Raw genomic sequence first — 15,763 nt, forward strand, 5'->3', positions numbered from 1 at the left:
TTTATCACCGAGCTACCAGGGAAGCCCCATAATTCCATGTAGTTCCAAACTATATATCTGTGTGATATATATATTCTGTGTGTCCTGTCTATCTGGGACCCAGGCTGATGGACCAAATCCTTGTCTGACACATTCTGTTTTTAAGTCAGAGGGTTAGAGAAAGAAAGCACACTTAAAGCTTCTATTAGGGCCTTGTGTACTAGCTTCCACTGGTCAGAGTGAGTTAAGTGATCAAGCCTAACAATGGGGCATTGCAGTATTTGCTACAGTCAGGGAGCTTGGCAAGGACAGAAAATACAGAAAGTCCTTAAAAGAAAGGGAGCTGATAAATGGTTGTATTCCATGGTGGTCCAGTGGTTGGGTATCTGCCTTCCAGTGCGGGGCATGCAGGTTTTATCCCTGGTAGGGGAACTGGGATCCCACATGCTACAGTACAACTAAGGCCATGGACCACAACAACTCCGAGTCTGTGTGCTCTACAGACCTCGTGCCACAACTAGAGAGAAGTCCATGGGCCTTGGTGAAGATCCTATGTGCTGCAACTAAGACCCAACAGTGCCATAAATAAATAAGTAAATAAATATTGAAAAACACACACTTAAATATTGTATATCACTCTCCATATCATCTCATATAATTCTGTAACCTTTTAAAAATCTGGAATAGTGCTTGGTCCATCACAGGTTGAAGAGACCTTGAACGATGAATAGATTGGATGTGTTTGTTATCCCAATTTTGTGGAGCAAATTGAGAAGGAGATAGCCAGTCTAAGGCTGAGTTAGCTATCAAATGGCAGAATGCAGTCTTCTTCTTTGGATCAGAATGCTTACCACTATCATTATATTGCTCATCAAATGCATTAACCTCCCAAGGAAGAAAAAGTGATTTCCATTTTAGGGATATGAAAGATGAAACTTAAAGAGCATAGATGACTGGGATGAGAATACACAGTTGAAAGCTGTAATGAGATTTTCACCTAAGGTGTCTGATTTCAGTAGCCAAATCACCTCCCACTCTTAACTTAGGGAGAATGGCTGTAACCCTAGTGGTAGAAGGGAATAAAGAATTCATAAGGAGAACCAAGACATCGTGGATACTGTTGCTGCTTTAATTATACTGCTGCATGTGTTCTGTAGCTGATGTTTCCAAGGTGGAGAGGAAAGAGCTGCCAGAAACAAGGGCAGAGATGTGAAATATCAGTTACACACCATTAGTCCCAATTTTCTGGTTTACATTTTGAAAGAAAAATATGGAATTTTAAAGACTGTCTGAACTGTGTGGTTTTCATGTTGGCTTCATAACAAAAGAAACTTTGGGTTGAAACTGCAGAATCTGATGAAGCCATATGTCTCATAAAGGAAGTTGATGTAATCTTACTATAAGATGAAAATGAAAATAAAACTAGGCTTTTAATAAAAATATTGCTCTTGATGATTATCAGTCAGTGTTTTGTCATGACATCACATTAGCTGAGATGGGATCAGTGTATGTAGAATCCACTTACATTGATTTGCTTTCAGTATAAACATTATCTATGACATGTTCTCCCTCTTGATTAACGAAACAAAACAAATAAAAACTAAAAAAAAAAAAAGCACAAACTATTGACCTTATGTCCAAAATACAGTTTTGTAACCTGTAATTTTATTTTATACCAAAAATGGCTAAAGTGAAGTAGATTATTTCATTTATACCCATTTCCTCAAAATCAAACTCTTTCCACCATATCTCCCTTATTCCTTTTGGATGAACTCAGTTTTCTCTAGCAACCCAGGATTGAAATACCATAGTAATCTTTGGCTTTCCCCTTAAACTTGCCCACTTGCGGATCCTATTAACTCTCAACTCTAAAATATTTCTCACATCTGTTCTACTTTTTCCATTACCTCTGCCATGTCCTTGACTTGAATGATTGAGCTTCTTAACTGCAAACCTTTATAACTTTTCCTCAATAATTTTTATGCCGTAAGCTTAGTTTCTTTCCACTTAATCCTAGACAATTGTTACTTGCTCTTTTAGGTCATTCCTCTCTCATTTTCTAACTTCTAGTTGTTTCTAATAATTTTCAAATCCATTCTCAATTATGGATTGTACTGCCTTTGTTTCAATACTTTGATGACAGAGATTCTCGTTTTAAATCTAATTCAGGAGGAAAATAGAGAAACAGCTGTTTAGGCAAGATTAATTACATTTCTAGGGAAAGTAGACAATCTTAACCATGCAATTGAATCGTATGATTCTTTGCATTAGTGTGTGATGATGTTGTCTATTCCCAGGGTAGATAATGATGCGGAATGATGGCAAAGCTAAATAGCTTTCCCTTCACCTTGAGTTAGACCTTCAGAGTAGATTATTTTGGAAGAATTGTTACCAGACATTCAGATTTAAAAATATTATCCCAGAGGAAGTATCTGTTTTGCGTTATGCCTTCCATCTTCAATCAGAAAAGCAAGAAGTACATTTCTTTCAGCAGAACACATGCAACAGGAGTTTTCTTTCTTGTGTCCAAGATTATTGGTGAGATACCTGAGTTATTTGGAAGAATAGATCTGTGATGACATGGCATCACAACATACTCTTTGCCAACTGAAAGAAAAATTACCTGTATACTTTTCTGTTTGTCTTTTTATTTTGTATTGGAATATAGCAAATTAACAATGTTTTGATAGTTTCAGGTGAACAGCAAAGGCACTCAGTCATACATATACATGTATCCATTCTTCCCCAAACTCCCCTCCCATCAGGCTGCCACATAACATTGAGCAGAGTTCCATGTGCTGTATAGTTATCCATTTGAAATATAGCTATGTGTACCTATCCATCCCAAATTCCCTAACTATCCCTTCTCCTCATCCTTTTCCCCACCCCTGCCACCAAAAGTTCATTTCCTAAGTCTGTGAGTCTCTGTTTTGTAAGTTCTTTGCCTAATTTCTTTTTGTATTCTATATATGAGAGATGTCATGTGATATTTCTCCTTCTCTGACTTCACTCAATATGCCAATCTCTAGGTCCATCTATTTTGCTGCAAATAGCATTATTTCATTCTTTTGTAATTCTGTGTAATATTCCATTTTATACATGCACCATATTTTCTTTATCCATTTCTCTGTAAATGTCTGTAAATCGTAAATAGTTCTGCAATGAACATTGGGGTGCATGTATCCTTTCAGATCGTGTTTTTCTCCAGATATATGCTCAGAAGTAGGTACTTTTCACCTGTTTAAAGTTTCAGAATTCAGCATGCATATTACATTGATTAGCTACTAGAATTATTAATTATTAGAGTGAGTATTGGACTTCCCAGGGGGCACAGTTGTAAAGAATTCACCTGCCGATGCAGGAGATGCAAGAGATGTAGGTTCGATCTCTGAGTCAGGAAGTTTCCCTGGAGTTGGAAATGGCAACCCACTCCAGTATTCTTGCCTGGAAAGTTCCAAGAGGAGTCTGTGGGATACAGTCCATGGGGTCGCAAAGAGTCGGACATGACTGAACATGCATAAGGAACGAGAATGAGTATCACTATCCAAGGTATTCATATTTTATTTTTCCAAGGAAAGTTGTTACTAAGTCAGGGGCATTTCTTGCATCTGATGATACCTTAAGATTGAGAAACAATATTAACTCTTCAGAGAATGCTTAGCAACAGTTTTTACCATGTTCCCACCAGCTTTTGCTATTGCTGCCAAACCGGCTGAGTTATGGAATTCCTGACATCTCTCCTCCTTTGCCTACACATCTTACCAGCTTTATTTGTGCTTGATCAAGTCTCCCTTCCTTCTACAAAGTGTGGTATTTGTTTCAGTGGCAAAATGTGTGTGTTGTATTGCGTATGCTTTTAAGATATCACAGGCAGCTTTTTCCCGGCTAATACTAAGCTGTTTGGTGTGCCCATTACCTTTATCTCAGTATAATAAATTTCATGAAAGCATTATGCTTTGGGAAAAATCTGTATTTTAAAAGGAAATACAGATTCTGAAAAAAATTTAGAAATGCTGGAAATATTTCTTCAAGGCATAAATGAAGAAATTTGAGACTCAGTGATTATAATCTGAAATATCCTTGTTTTAGTGTAGTTTTGTAGCGTGATTTAGCATATATCCAGGGAAAAGTTTTGTCCAAAGCCTGTGGTCTATGCAACTTAATATTTTTTATTATGTCTCTAGAAAATAAAACTGGGCACATAACTGACTTATTTTAAATTTAAAACTTTAAAATTTTGTCATCTTTTGTTTGAGGGAAATGCTAAATACTCCAAATGGAGACGACTGTTAAAATACTTAAATCTTAGCTGGAGAAAGCACTTTCCTCCAATTATTCTTTTGGTGCTCTCAAATACAAAGATACTACACTTAAGATTAATTCATTTTAATCGAATAGAGAGTAATGAGTAAAGGACAAAGAATTTCAAGATTTAAAAAGCCTAGTCAACCTCATGCAAAAATATTAGGATAAATCCAGATGCTCATGGAAATGGATTAGAAAAACAATAAAAAGGAAGATTATGTTAAAAATAGCCAGAGATTAAAATACAATTACAGAAGAATGGAATTAGGAAGACAGTTGGATATTATTTGCAAAGTTCTGAGAAAAAGTGACTGTTGGTCTAGAGCAAAGCAAAATTCTTTCAAGAATGAGGGTGACAAAAGGCACTCAGTATGACATCCACAAACAAATGAAAAAATGAATTTACTGCACCAGACTCTTACCAAATGAATGATGTAAATGTCAGCATTATAAGACAGAATGAGCCAAACCAAGGCTGAGATGCAAAAGAGAATAGACAGCAAAGTAAATGACAAACATACAGGTAATTCTTAGCTATACTAGTGGATGACGAATGTGTGATATGACCAGAATGTTTATACATTCTTGGGGAGTATAGACATTGATGCAACTACTTTTGAAACCAGTTTGACATTGTGTGAGTTAGTCACTCAGTCATGTCTCCTGCATTGCAGGCAGATTGAGCCACCAGGAAAGCCCCGGTTTGGCATTATCTATTATAATTAAATGTGCATGCTCTGTGACCAAGCAATTCCATACCTAGGTATATCAGGAGAAATGTACAAACAAACAGATCCTCGAACAGGATCAACTCAAGAACCACTGATGGTATAATGGCTACAAAACATATGAAAACATATGTTGCATAGTCATACAGTGGACTATTATATAACAGTCAACCCCTAAACTGCGAGAACATACATTAGCTTGGGTGGGTGAATATACAATGTTAAGAAAAAATTAAGTTGCATATTATAAAAAGAATGAGTCTATTCATCTAAAGTTTGATTCTCAACAGTGTTTTATTTAAACTGGACCTACATGGCGTTACATGTATATGGTCACTATTCTAAGAATTTCACAGTGTTAAGTTATTTAGTCACATAATGAGCTAATAAGTTAACACTGTAAGAGTTTATTTGGTTTATATGCAAATGAAGAAAATATGAACACAAATGAAAGTAAAGAAATAAAAGACACAAATTTCAGTGTTTTGTGAACCAGGAAAGATTGCATTGATGGTCTGGAATCCAACAGAGAAACACTGGAGGGTTCAAATCTCTTTGTAACTTTATTTTCATAAACTAGAAGGTAAACATATGACTTTTATTATCCTTTAAAAAAAAGCCTATATTTTATACTCATTTTTCTATATGTATAATTACATTTAATGGGGAAAAAAAAGTGAAAGTATTAGTTGCTCAGTCGTGTCCAACTCTTTGCCATCTCGTGGCCTGTAGCCTGCCAGGCTCCTCTGTCCGCAGAATTCTCCAGGCAAGAATACTGGAGTGGGTTGACACTTCCTTTTCCAGGGGATCTTCCCGACTCAGGGATTGAAGCCAGGTCCTGTGTTGCAGGCAGATTCTTTACTGTCTGAGCCACCAGGAAAGCCCAATATATTTCATAATGAAATATAAAATGATAAGCGAGAAAAGTTTGAGTTGCACAATAGATTAATAGGTCAAAAAGTGGTCATTTGTGTGGAAAAAATTGAATTTAGATTCTTATCACTGACAGAACAATAGAGGCCAGATGGACTAAAGATCTAAATATGAAAAGTAAAGCTATCAAAACTTCATGAAAATTATCAAAGATATATTTATGATATTAGAACAGGGAAGATTATTTTTCAGTGAAAATTTAAAGCACAAACCATAAAGGAAATGATTGATATATTAAATTTATAACTTTTTATTCTGAAGGGCAATCATACAAAATGAAAAGACAAATCATAGATTAAGAGAACTTATTTTTCACATAGATAAATGATTGAGGATTAATATAGAGAATATAGGATTAATTTAAATTTGTGAATTAATGAAAAGACAATGGATTCAATAGAGAGAAAGAGCAGACGATGTGAAAAGTCAAAAACTATAGTAAAATACTTGAGTGGCCTAAAAAGTCTCAGTAATTAGGGAAATACAAGTTAGGATATCAAGGAATTATTTCAGAACTGTTACTGTGGCAAACATTAAAAAAGAAATTCATGATATCACGCATTGGCTAGACTATGAGAAATGCACACATTTCTGGGTGGAAATGGTAAACCACCTTTGAAAACAACTAAAGTTGACTAATTACATATTCTATAACTTTGAAATTTCATTTTAAGATGATTTGTCTTGGAAATACTCTGGCATGTGTTTACAGAGAGAAACATACAAACACATCCATTGTAGGACTTTATATTCTTACTATCCTACTTGAGAAGAGGTATACCAGCTGCAGACTATTCATACAATAAATATTGAATCTGGGTATTCATTTAATTGAATACCCTAAAGCAGTTTAAAATGAATGAATTAATTCTGGATTTAGCAATAGAGAGAAATCTGAAAAGTATGTTTTGAGTCAAAAATGCAAGTTCAAAAAATATGAATATTATTTATGTAAAATTTTCTGACACATAATAGTATGTATTTTATACAGAAAATGTTTGTTTAAGATAAGGATACAAAAATATGCATTGGAGGAATTCTTCCTATATTCAGGATGTTAGTCCTTCCTACGTTGATCTATGGGCTTAATGCAACCCCAATCAAACAGAATCCCAGTAGATTATTTTGTGAATATAGAAAACTAAATCTAAAGTGTATATCGAGAGGCAAAAGTCCCAGAATATGTAGTATTGAAGGAGAACAAAATTGGAGGACTGACACTACCGACTTCAAGATTTATTATAAAGCTTCAGTAATCAAGACAGTGAGGTAATGGTGAAAGAACAGAGAAATATTGGGTTGGCCAGAAAGTTTGTTTGGGTTTTTCCATTCCATTTTATGGTAAAACCTGAATGAACTTTTTGACCAACCCAGTATTTTATGGCAGTGACAACTTTGGCTTTAAATCCTCTGCAACTAGCATGTATATGATACAGAGATGTTATTAATAAATGCTTATTGAATAGCTTACTATCTAAATTAATTAGCTTGCATAAATTTCTTCTAAATTCTGTTATATCAGAAATTATTATCTTAATTATTTAAATACTTCTGGGTGAATACTTTTGTTTGGGTCTGCCTTGCGGCCTTTGAATTCCAACTATGTGGGAATATCTGAAATAAACATGAGATGTTAGATTCATTGTGAAAGTGGAAGAACAAAGTTCCTTTACATAGAGAACTTGAGGGTTTAATCTGACCTTGACTCTGCTTCCTAATGCCAGCATCTGGGATTTCTTTGGTTCCTGAAGATCATCCAAGCCCTGCTCTTGAGACTCCCATTTATTCAGTGAGCTCTGAAGAGTTTTCAATAATTTCCATCTGCACTTTCACTATTTTTATAATCAGAGATATCCAGAGTTATTTGTCATTACTAAGACCATGAACCCCAATTTATATGCTTACATAAAGCAGTGCAGCAGATTAGCAAATGATATCAGATATTCCTTATAATGTTGAATGTGAAGCATACTTAGTAAAGTTTATCATGTGCAATCTTTAAAGAAACGGAAAAACTACAAAATGATACTTGTCTATTATTTCAAGGTCATTTACCTGTGAAACTTCCAACTCCACCAGAAACTACAGTTCCAGTAACACTGCCTCCACACAACTGTACAGACAGTGAATTTGTTTGCAGGTCTGATGGTCAGTGTGTTGAAAATATCCAGAAATGTGATTTTAGATATGACTGCCCTGACCAATCAGATGAATCCTCCTGTGGTATGTGAATTCCTAAATTTTGTATTAAATATAGCCATAAAATAGATAAGAAAACACTAGTGTAATTTCAAGTAGTATTGTAATGTCCTAGTTAGAGTCTTCAACCTAGTTTAAGCAGTTTCTTAATATAAAAGGTATTTGTATAGAAAATGATGGAAGAATCAGCATACTTTCTGAGGTAAGTGTCTTTAATATTTTAGATTCAAAATACTTGTTTTCATGAACTTGATTCCAGGGCTATCATTTACCAGCCCTTTTAAAATTCATCTTTGTTTTGTCTTTATTCTTCAATATCACTAAATGGAAATATTTAGAGAAGAAGCATAATACCCTCAAATAAGATAAATCTGTTCAACTTTTGCTATTATCAAAATACACATATACAATGAATACCATGTCCAATGTACAGAGTTAATAAGAAAATCAATCCTGGTACATGTGGACACCAGTAGCTATATAATGTTGAAAGATGGTATCCATTTCTTGGCATCTACCAATCTATGACTTTTTAAGAATGGATCTAGGCAAATTATTTAACTTGAAAGTGAATGTCTCAGTCAGAGATACAAACTGAGAGGAGGAAAATTAATCTGCATCTAAATAGGCAAAGCACAGGATCAGAAGAAAGAAACACTTGTGAATTTTTTCCCTTCCTTGCTCATTATTAAGTATTGATTATATGTGAACTTACCATAATATTACTCAAGTGTCTTGATAATATTAAAGATTTAGAACATACAGACAGTACAGTGTATAGTGACATTCTAATTTGTCTTTGTCAGCTTCATCAAGGAATTCTAAAACTTAAAAAATATAAATACACATGTAAACTAAACGAGGCCAAAAAAACTCATAAAATCAAAGCTGATCCACTCTGTGAATGAGATGAGACAGTAGTTAATTCAAGTTGGTCAGGAAGATACACAGTGTATCACAGATGTAGGATAATGGCAGCTGTTGTATTCAGTCTTCTTCATGGGAAGACAATAGAATCCTCTTCTAATCACACAAAAGTTATCTTTGTAAAAGTTTACACAAAATCTAATTAATTACACCTAGTGAGCATTTTTAGTGAATACTGACTTTCTTCTCAGTTCGGCTTAGAAATTTTAGTAATGTCATTGATGATTGGATGGGATGTTTTGTTAAGTTTCTTTAAGTTCTTTAAATGTCCTGAATGAATGCTTACAATTAAATTATCATTTTAAAATTATGAGGATGTTTAATTTTGATTAAACATGAATTATTGCTGTTTATTTCTGAACAAACTGTATGTCTTTCCTCCTCTATCTCTTTGTAAGATGAACTATTGTGACAAATCTTCCTGTCATCTAGTCTTACATTTTTTAATTTTTTTGTTATAATAAGAACACAATATAAGATTTACCCCCTTGATACATTTTTAAGTGTACAATACGGCATTGTTGACTATAGGTACAATATTGTACAGCAGATAGCTTGCCTGAAACTCTGTCCTATAATTTTTTAAAAACTTATACTCTTTAAGGTCTTTTTAAAATTATGTGAAGAACAAGATTCTATTGAATACTTAACCTCTTCCACAGAATAATCACATGATCAATATTAATATCAGTGATTAAATAACACACCTGAATATCATGATTAAAATCACTTTTTTTGATGGAGGGTTTCCTTCTCAAATTTTATGTTGAACTATGAACCCAAGTTTCTAAATGGTGGTAGTGGTAGTCTATGTTGTTATTGTTTATGCCATCTAAAGATACCCATGTCTGATTCATGCTGATGTATGGCAGAAACCATTACAATATTATAACATAATTATCCTCCAATTAAAAATTGAAAAAAACTGGAGTTTTGGTTTTTATTTTTTTTAACACGCCAGGCTTTCCATTTTTTATGCAAAACCTCATTGAATTGAATCTTTCAGAAGTAAAGGATTGAAAACAGACAGACATATGAACACATGCAGAGAGAAAGGGAGGGGGAAAGGAAGAGAGGGCTTTTGTTTTCACACACAACCAATGTATTTTTAAAAAATCACTGGTTTTTTAGTTTTTGATATTGCAATACAGTCATAAGAATATTGAAAACTTTCAAGGAAAGAGATTCAATATAAAAGCTGTTGAAAATCTTATTGCTTTGAATTTAAGTAATTTGGAATTTAGTTTTCGTAGTAATACTGTGACAAAAGAACAGACTTATCAGAACTTGGAGGTCATATAAGCATCTAAGTGTTGTGTCAGAAGAGACTGGTGATGCTGAAAGTGCTGCTTTAGGAGCTAATTAAAACCTTGTTTATGAAAGCAGATTCTTCAGTGTGTGCATTTATTTCCACATTTCAGTGACTATAGATATTTGAATATAATACACCTAGATTTCTTTAAAACTCTTCAAGTGATTACATAAAGCATTATTAGCCTAATTATTTCAGTAATGTTGAAAAGTTTGATTAAAAATTTTAAAAATCCCCAAGTGTAAGAAAGTGCTGATGCAGATGGAAATTGCCATTTATTGATACATTTTTGTGATTAACTCATCTTGTCTTTGTCCCATTCTCTTCAAGCTATGGACATTTGCAGTTTTGAAAAAGGAAGCCTGTGTAAATGGTACCAGCCAAACTCAGAAAAATTAATTAAAGATTCAAACACATTCAGATGGGGACTTGGTAATGGAACCAGTATTCATCATGGTGAGGAAAATCACAGGCCATCGGTGGATCATACAGCGTAAGTGACCACATATTTGGAAAATTTCTCTTAGGAACTGTTTATTAAGCACTGTCCAAATTCCTGCCTTGCCCCCTTACCCTGTTAGTGCTCTTGAAAAGATGAATGTTTAAGTGAGAGAATAAGTGGACTAAGTATATTCTTTCTTACAATATTGAAGAAGACATTTAATTTAAAAAGTAGTAAATGCTCTTATAAAAGTCATAAAGAGTAAGGTAAGTCATAAAGAGAAAAATATTGTATATTAATGCATATATGTGAAATCTTGAAAAATGGTGTCATTTCTCATACTTGCTTAGTTGCTCAGTCACTTACACTCTTTGCAACCCTTTGGATGATAGCATTCCAGGCTCTTCTGTCCATAGAATTTTTCAGGAAAACACACTGGAGTGGGTTGCCATTTCCTCCGCCAGAGGATCTTCCCAACCCAGGGATCGAATCCCCATCTCCTCTGTCTACCGCATTGTAGATGGATTATTTAACTACTGAGCCACTGGGGAAGCCCCTCAAAATGGCATAGATGATCCTATTGGAAAGCAGAATAAGAGTATGGATACCAAGGGGGTCGAGGGGAGTGGAATGAATTGGGAGATTGACATATATACACTATTGATATGACACTGTATAAAATAGACAGCTAACGAGAACCTACCGTAAAGCGCAGGAAACTCTACTCAGTGCTCTGTGGTGACCTAAATGGGAAGGAAACACAAAAAGGAGGGGATATAGGTATCAGTTCAGTTCAGTCGCTCAGTTGTGTCCTACTCTTTGCGACCCCATGAATCACAGCACACCAGTCCTCCCTGTCCATCAACAACTCCCGGAGTTTACTCAGACTCACGTACATCGAGTCCGTGATGCCATCCAGCCATCTCATCCTCGGTCGTCCCCTTCTCCTCCTGCCCCCAATCCCTCCCTGCATCAGAGTCTTTTCCAATGAGTCAACCCTTCGCATGAGTGCCCAAAGTACTGGAGTTTCAGCTTTAGCATCATTCCTTCCAAAGAAATCCCAGGGCTGATCTCCTTCAGAATGGACTGGTTGGATCTCCTTGCAGTCGAAGGGACCCTCAAGAGTCTTCTCCAACACCACAGTTCAAAAGCATCAATTCTTCAGTGCCCAGCCTTCTTCACAGTCCAATTCTCACATCCATACATGACCCCTGGAAAAACCATAGCCTTGACTAGACGGACCTTAGTCGGCAAAATAATGTCTCTGCTTTTGAATATACTATCTAGGTTGGCCATAACTTTTCTTCCAAGGAGTAAGCGTCTTTTAATTCCATGGCTGCAGTCACCATCTGCAGTGATTTTGGAGCCCCCAAAATAAAGTCTGACACTGTTTCCACTGTTTCCCCATCTGTTTCCCATGAAGTGATGGGACCAGATGCCATGAGCTTCGTTTTCTGAATGTTGAGCTTTCAGCCAACTTTTTCACTCTCCTCTTTCACTTTCATCAAGAGGCTTTTTAGCGCCTCTTCATTTTCTGCCATAAGGGTGGTGTCCTCTGCATATCTGAGGTTATTGATATTTCTCCTGGCAATCTTGATTCCAGCTTGTGCTTCTTCCAGACCAGCATTTCTCGTGATGTACTCTGCATAGAAGTTAAATAAGCAGGCTGACAATATACAGCCTTGACGTACTCCTTTTCCTATTTGGAACCAGTCTGTTGTTCCATGTCCAGTTCTAACTGTTGCCTCCTGACCTGCATATAGGTTTCTCAAGAGGCAGGTCAGGTGGTCTGGTATTCCCATCTCTTTCAGAATTTTCCACAGTTGATTGTGATCCACACAGTCAAAGGCTTTAGCATAGTCAATAAAGCAGAAATAGATGTTTTTCTGGAACTCTCTTGATTTTTCCATGATCCAGCGGATGTTGGCAATTTGATCTCTGGTTCCTCTGCCTTTTCTAAAACCAGCTTGAATATCTGGAAGTTCATGGTTCATATATTGCTGAAGCCTGGCTTCGAGAATTTTGAGCATTGCTTTACTAGCATTGTGAGATGAGTTCAACTGTGTGGTAGTTTGAGCATTCTTTGGCATTGCCTTTCTTTGGAATTGGAATGAAAACTGACCTTTTCCAGTCCTGTGGCCACTGCTGAGTTTTCAAAATTTGCTGGCATATTGAGTGCAGCACTTTCACAGCATCATCTTTCAGGATGGAATTCCATCACCTCCACTAGCTTTGTTGGTAGTGATGCTTTCTAAGGCCCACTTGACTTCACATTCCAGGATGTCTGGTTCTAGGTGAGTGATCACACCATCGTGATTATCTGGGTCGTGAAGATCTTTTTTGTACAGTTCTTCTGTGTATTCTTGCCACCTCTTCTTAATATCTTCTGCTTCTGTTAGGTCCATACCATTTCTGTCCTTTATCGATCCCATCTTTGCGTGAAATGTTCCTTTGATGTCTCTAACTTTCTCAAAGAGATCTCTAGGCTTTTCCATTCTGTTGTTTTCCTCTATTTCTTTGCATTGATCACTGAGGAAAGCTTTCCTATCTCTTCTTGCTATTCTTTGTAATTGCATTTAGATGCTTATATCTTTCCTTTTCTCCTTTGCTTTTCACCTCTCTTCTTTTTACAGCTATTTGTAAGGCCTCCCCAGACAGCCATTTTGCTTTTTTGCATTTCTTTTCCATGGCGATGGTCTTGATCCCAGTCTCCTGTACAGTGTCACGAACCTCCGTCCATAATTCATCAGGCACTGTATCTATCAGATCTAGGCCCTTAAATCTATTTCTTACTTCCACTGTATAATCATAAGGGATTTGATTGAGGTCATACCTGAATGGTCTAGTGGTTTTCCCTACTTTCTTCAATTTAAGTCTGAATTTGGCAATAAGGAGTTCATGATGTGAGCCACAGTCAGCTCCTGGTCTTGTTTTTTTTAACTGTATAGAGCTTCTCCATCTGTGGCTGCATAGAATATAATCAATCTGATTTTAGTGTTGACTATCTGGTGATGTCAATGTGTAGAGTCTTCTCTTGTGTTGTTGGAAGAGGGTGTTTGCTATGACTAGTGCATTTTCTTTGCCCTGCTTCATTCCGCATTCCAAGGCCAAATTTGCCTGTTACTCCAGGTGTTTCTTGACTTCCTACTTTTGCATTCCAGTCGCCTATAATGAAAAGGACATCTTTTTTGGGTGTTAGTTCTAAAAGATCTTGTAGGTCTTCATAGAACCGTTCAACCTCAGCTTCTTCAGCATTACTGGTTGGGGCATAGACATATACATAGATATATGTATACATATATGTATATACGCTTCCCAGGTGACACTAGTGGTAAAGAACCCACCTGCCAATGCAGGAGACATAAGAGATGTGGGTTTGATCCCTGGGTGGGAAAGATCTCCTGGAGGAAGGCATGACAACCCTCTCTAGAATTCTTGCCTGGAGGATCTCATGGACAGAGGAGCCTGGTGAGCTACAGTCCATGGGAGCACAAAGAATAGGACACAACTGGAGTGACTTAGCACACACACATGCACACATATACACATAGAGCTGATTCATTTTGCTGTGTGGTAGAAACTAACACAACATCATAAAGCAACTATGCTCTAAGAAAAATTAACAATGTTTTTTTAATTTAAAAAATTTAGAAAAAAACATTTTATAGACTGCCTTAAATGCATATGCAATTTATTATACCTCATGAAGTCTTTGTGTAGATTGTGTTTCAATATGTTTTGCAACTGTCTGGTGAGGATGGATGACACAATCCCCATTTCCTTCTTCTCTATGCTCTTCTCTAAGTAAACTACTCCTTTACATACAAAAGAAGTCATAGAAACCAGAGAAAAGCATGTGTAAGTAAAGAAAAATAATTTGTAATATTGCCCAGGATCCAGAAGGAGATACACATTCATCCCTTCTCCAAATTTCTTTCCCTCTTTTCTTCTTTTCCAAACTTCTCCTCCATCACTTTGCCCTTTCTCCCTTGTTCCAGCCATTGCTCTTTATCATCATTTATTTTGGTCTTTTCTTTCAAGTGTAGATAACTCATTCCTTCCCCTGTTTTGTAGTCTGCAAATAATACTCCCTACAAGCTCCCATTTTTCTTTTTTCCTTTTAATCATTTCAAGGAAATGTTACTGAAGACAACAAAGAACTCCCCGTTTATATTACAGAGAATCTTTTCAAAACCTTTATGCCTTCACACTTCTCCGCTGGTAAAGCTTTATGACCCCCAGCTCCTATGGTTGCTGCTTCAAAGAAAACTAAAGGTATATCTGCTGTCCAGTCCATTATTGCCCTGGCCAACTTGACCTTGCACTCAAGGGGATCACTGTGTCTTCAGTGTGCAGTGACTTTATTTTCCTGGCTGACTTTTTCACCCTGATTTTTTGAGCTCTCTTTTGTTGTTTGTGTTCCATTGAAATTGTTCCAGTTTTACCATCATTTTATTTAAACATCTGCAACCAAGTTGCCCAAAGTATATAGAGTAGCAGATATGAATGCTGCTTTGTTTTGATCACTTCTGACAAACGGCAAATAAGCTTTGTAATTTCAGTATACAAAAGTTTTCTCGGGCTGCTTCTCACATAAAAAAGAATAGGATGATTTCAGAAAGTTTCTGTGGCTCGTGCAAATCTGTGCTTCATTAATAATCTACAGTTTTGTAAAGAAAAAGAGAGTCTCATTTCTAGGTGGTAAAAGTGTAAATAGAACTATGACAACATATAAGCAGAGTAATAAAGTCGACTTTTAACTTGTTTGTCTCTGCCTTTCACCCTCACCACCTCCAGTAGACTGCAAATTCCCTGAGGAATTTCAAAGACTGTGATTCCCTTTCATTGCATTATTTTTAAGATTCGCTATATAATTAAGTACCAGTAATTATTTGTTGAATGAGTTAGTTGATGATTAGGATCAATATATTGATACTA

At 36.0% G+C, this 15,763-nt stretch overlaps 1 protein-coding gene across 1 annotated transcript in view; it reads left to right on the plus strand.

The window, feature by feature from the left end:
- The window catches only part of MALRD1 (MAM and LDL receptor class A domain containing 1), a 595,589-nt gene that overhangs the window by 168,999 nt on the left and 410,827 nt on the right, over positions 1-15,763 (plus strand). Inside the window, exons 20-21 of the mRNA XM_069547391.1 lie at positions 7,992-8,168; positions 10,714-10,876. Coding sequence (XP_069403492.1) covers positions 7,992-8,168; positions 10,714-10,876 — 340 coding nt within the window. The remainder of the gene's footprint in view (positions 1-7,991; positions 8,169-10,713; positions 10,877-15,763) is intronic.

Source organism: Ovis canadensis, chromosome 13, assembly GCF_042477335.2.
Source record: "Ovis canadensis isolate MfBH-ARS-UI-01 breed Bighorn chromosome 13, ARS-UI_OviCan_v2, whole genome shotgun sequence".
Classification (NCBI taxonomy): Eukaryota; Metazoa; Chordata; class Mammalia; order Artiodactyla; family Bovidae; genus Ovis; species Ovis canadensis.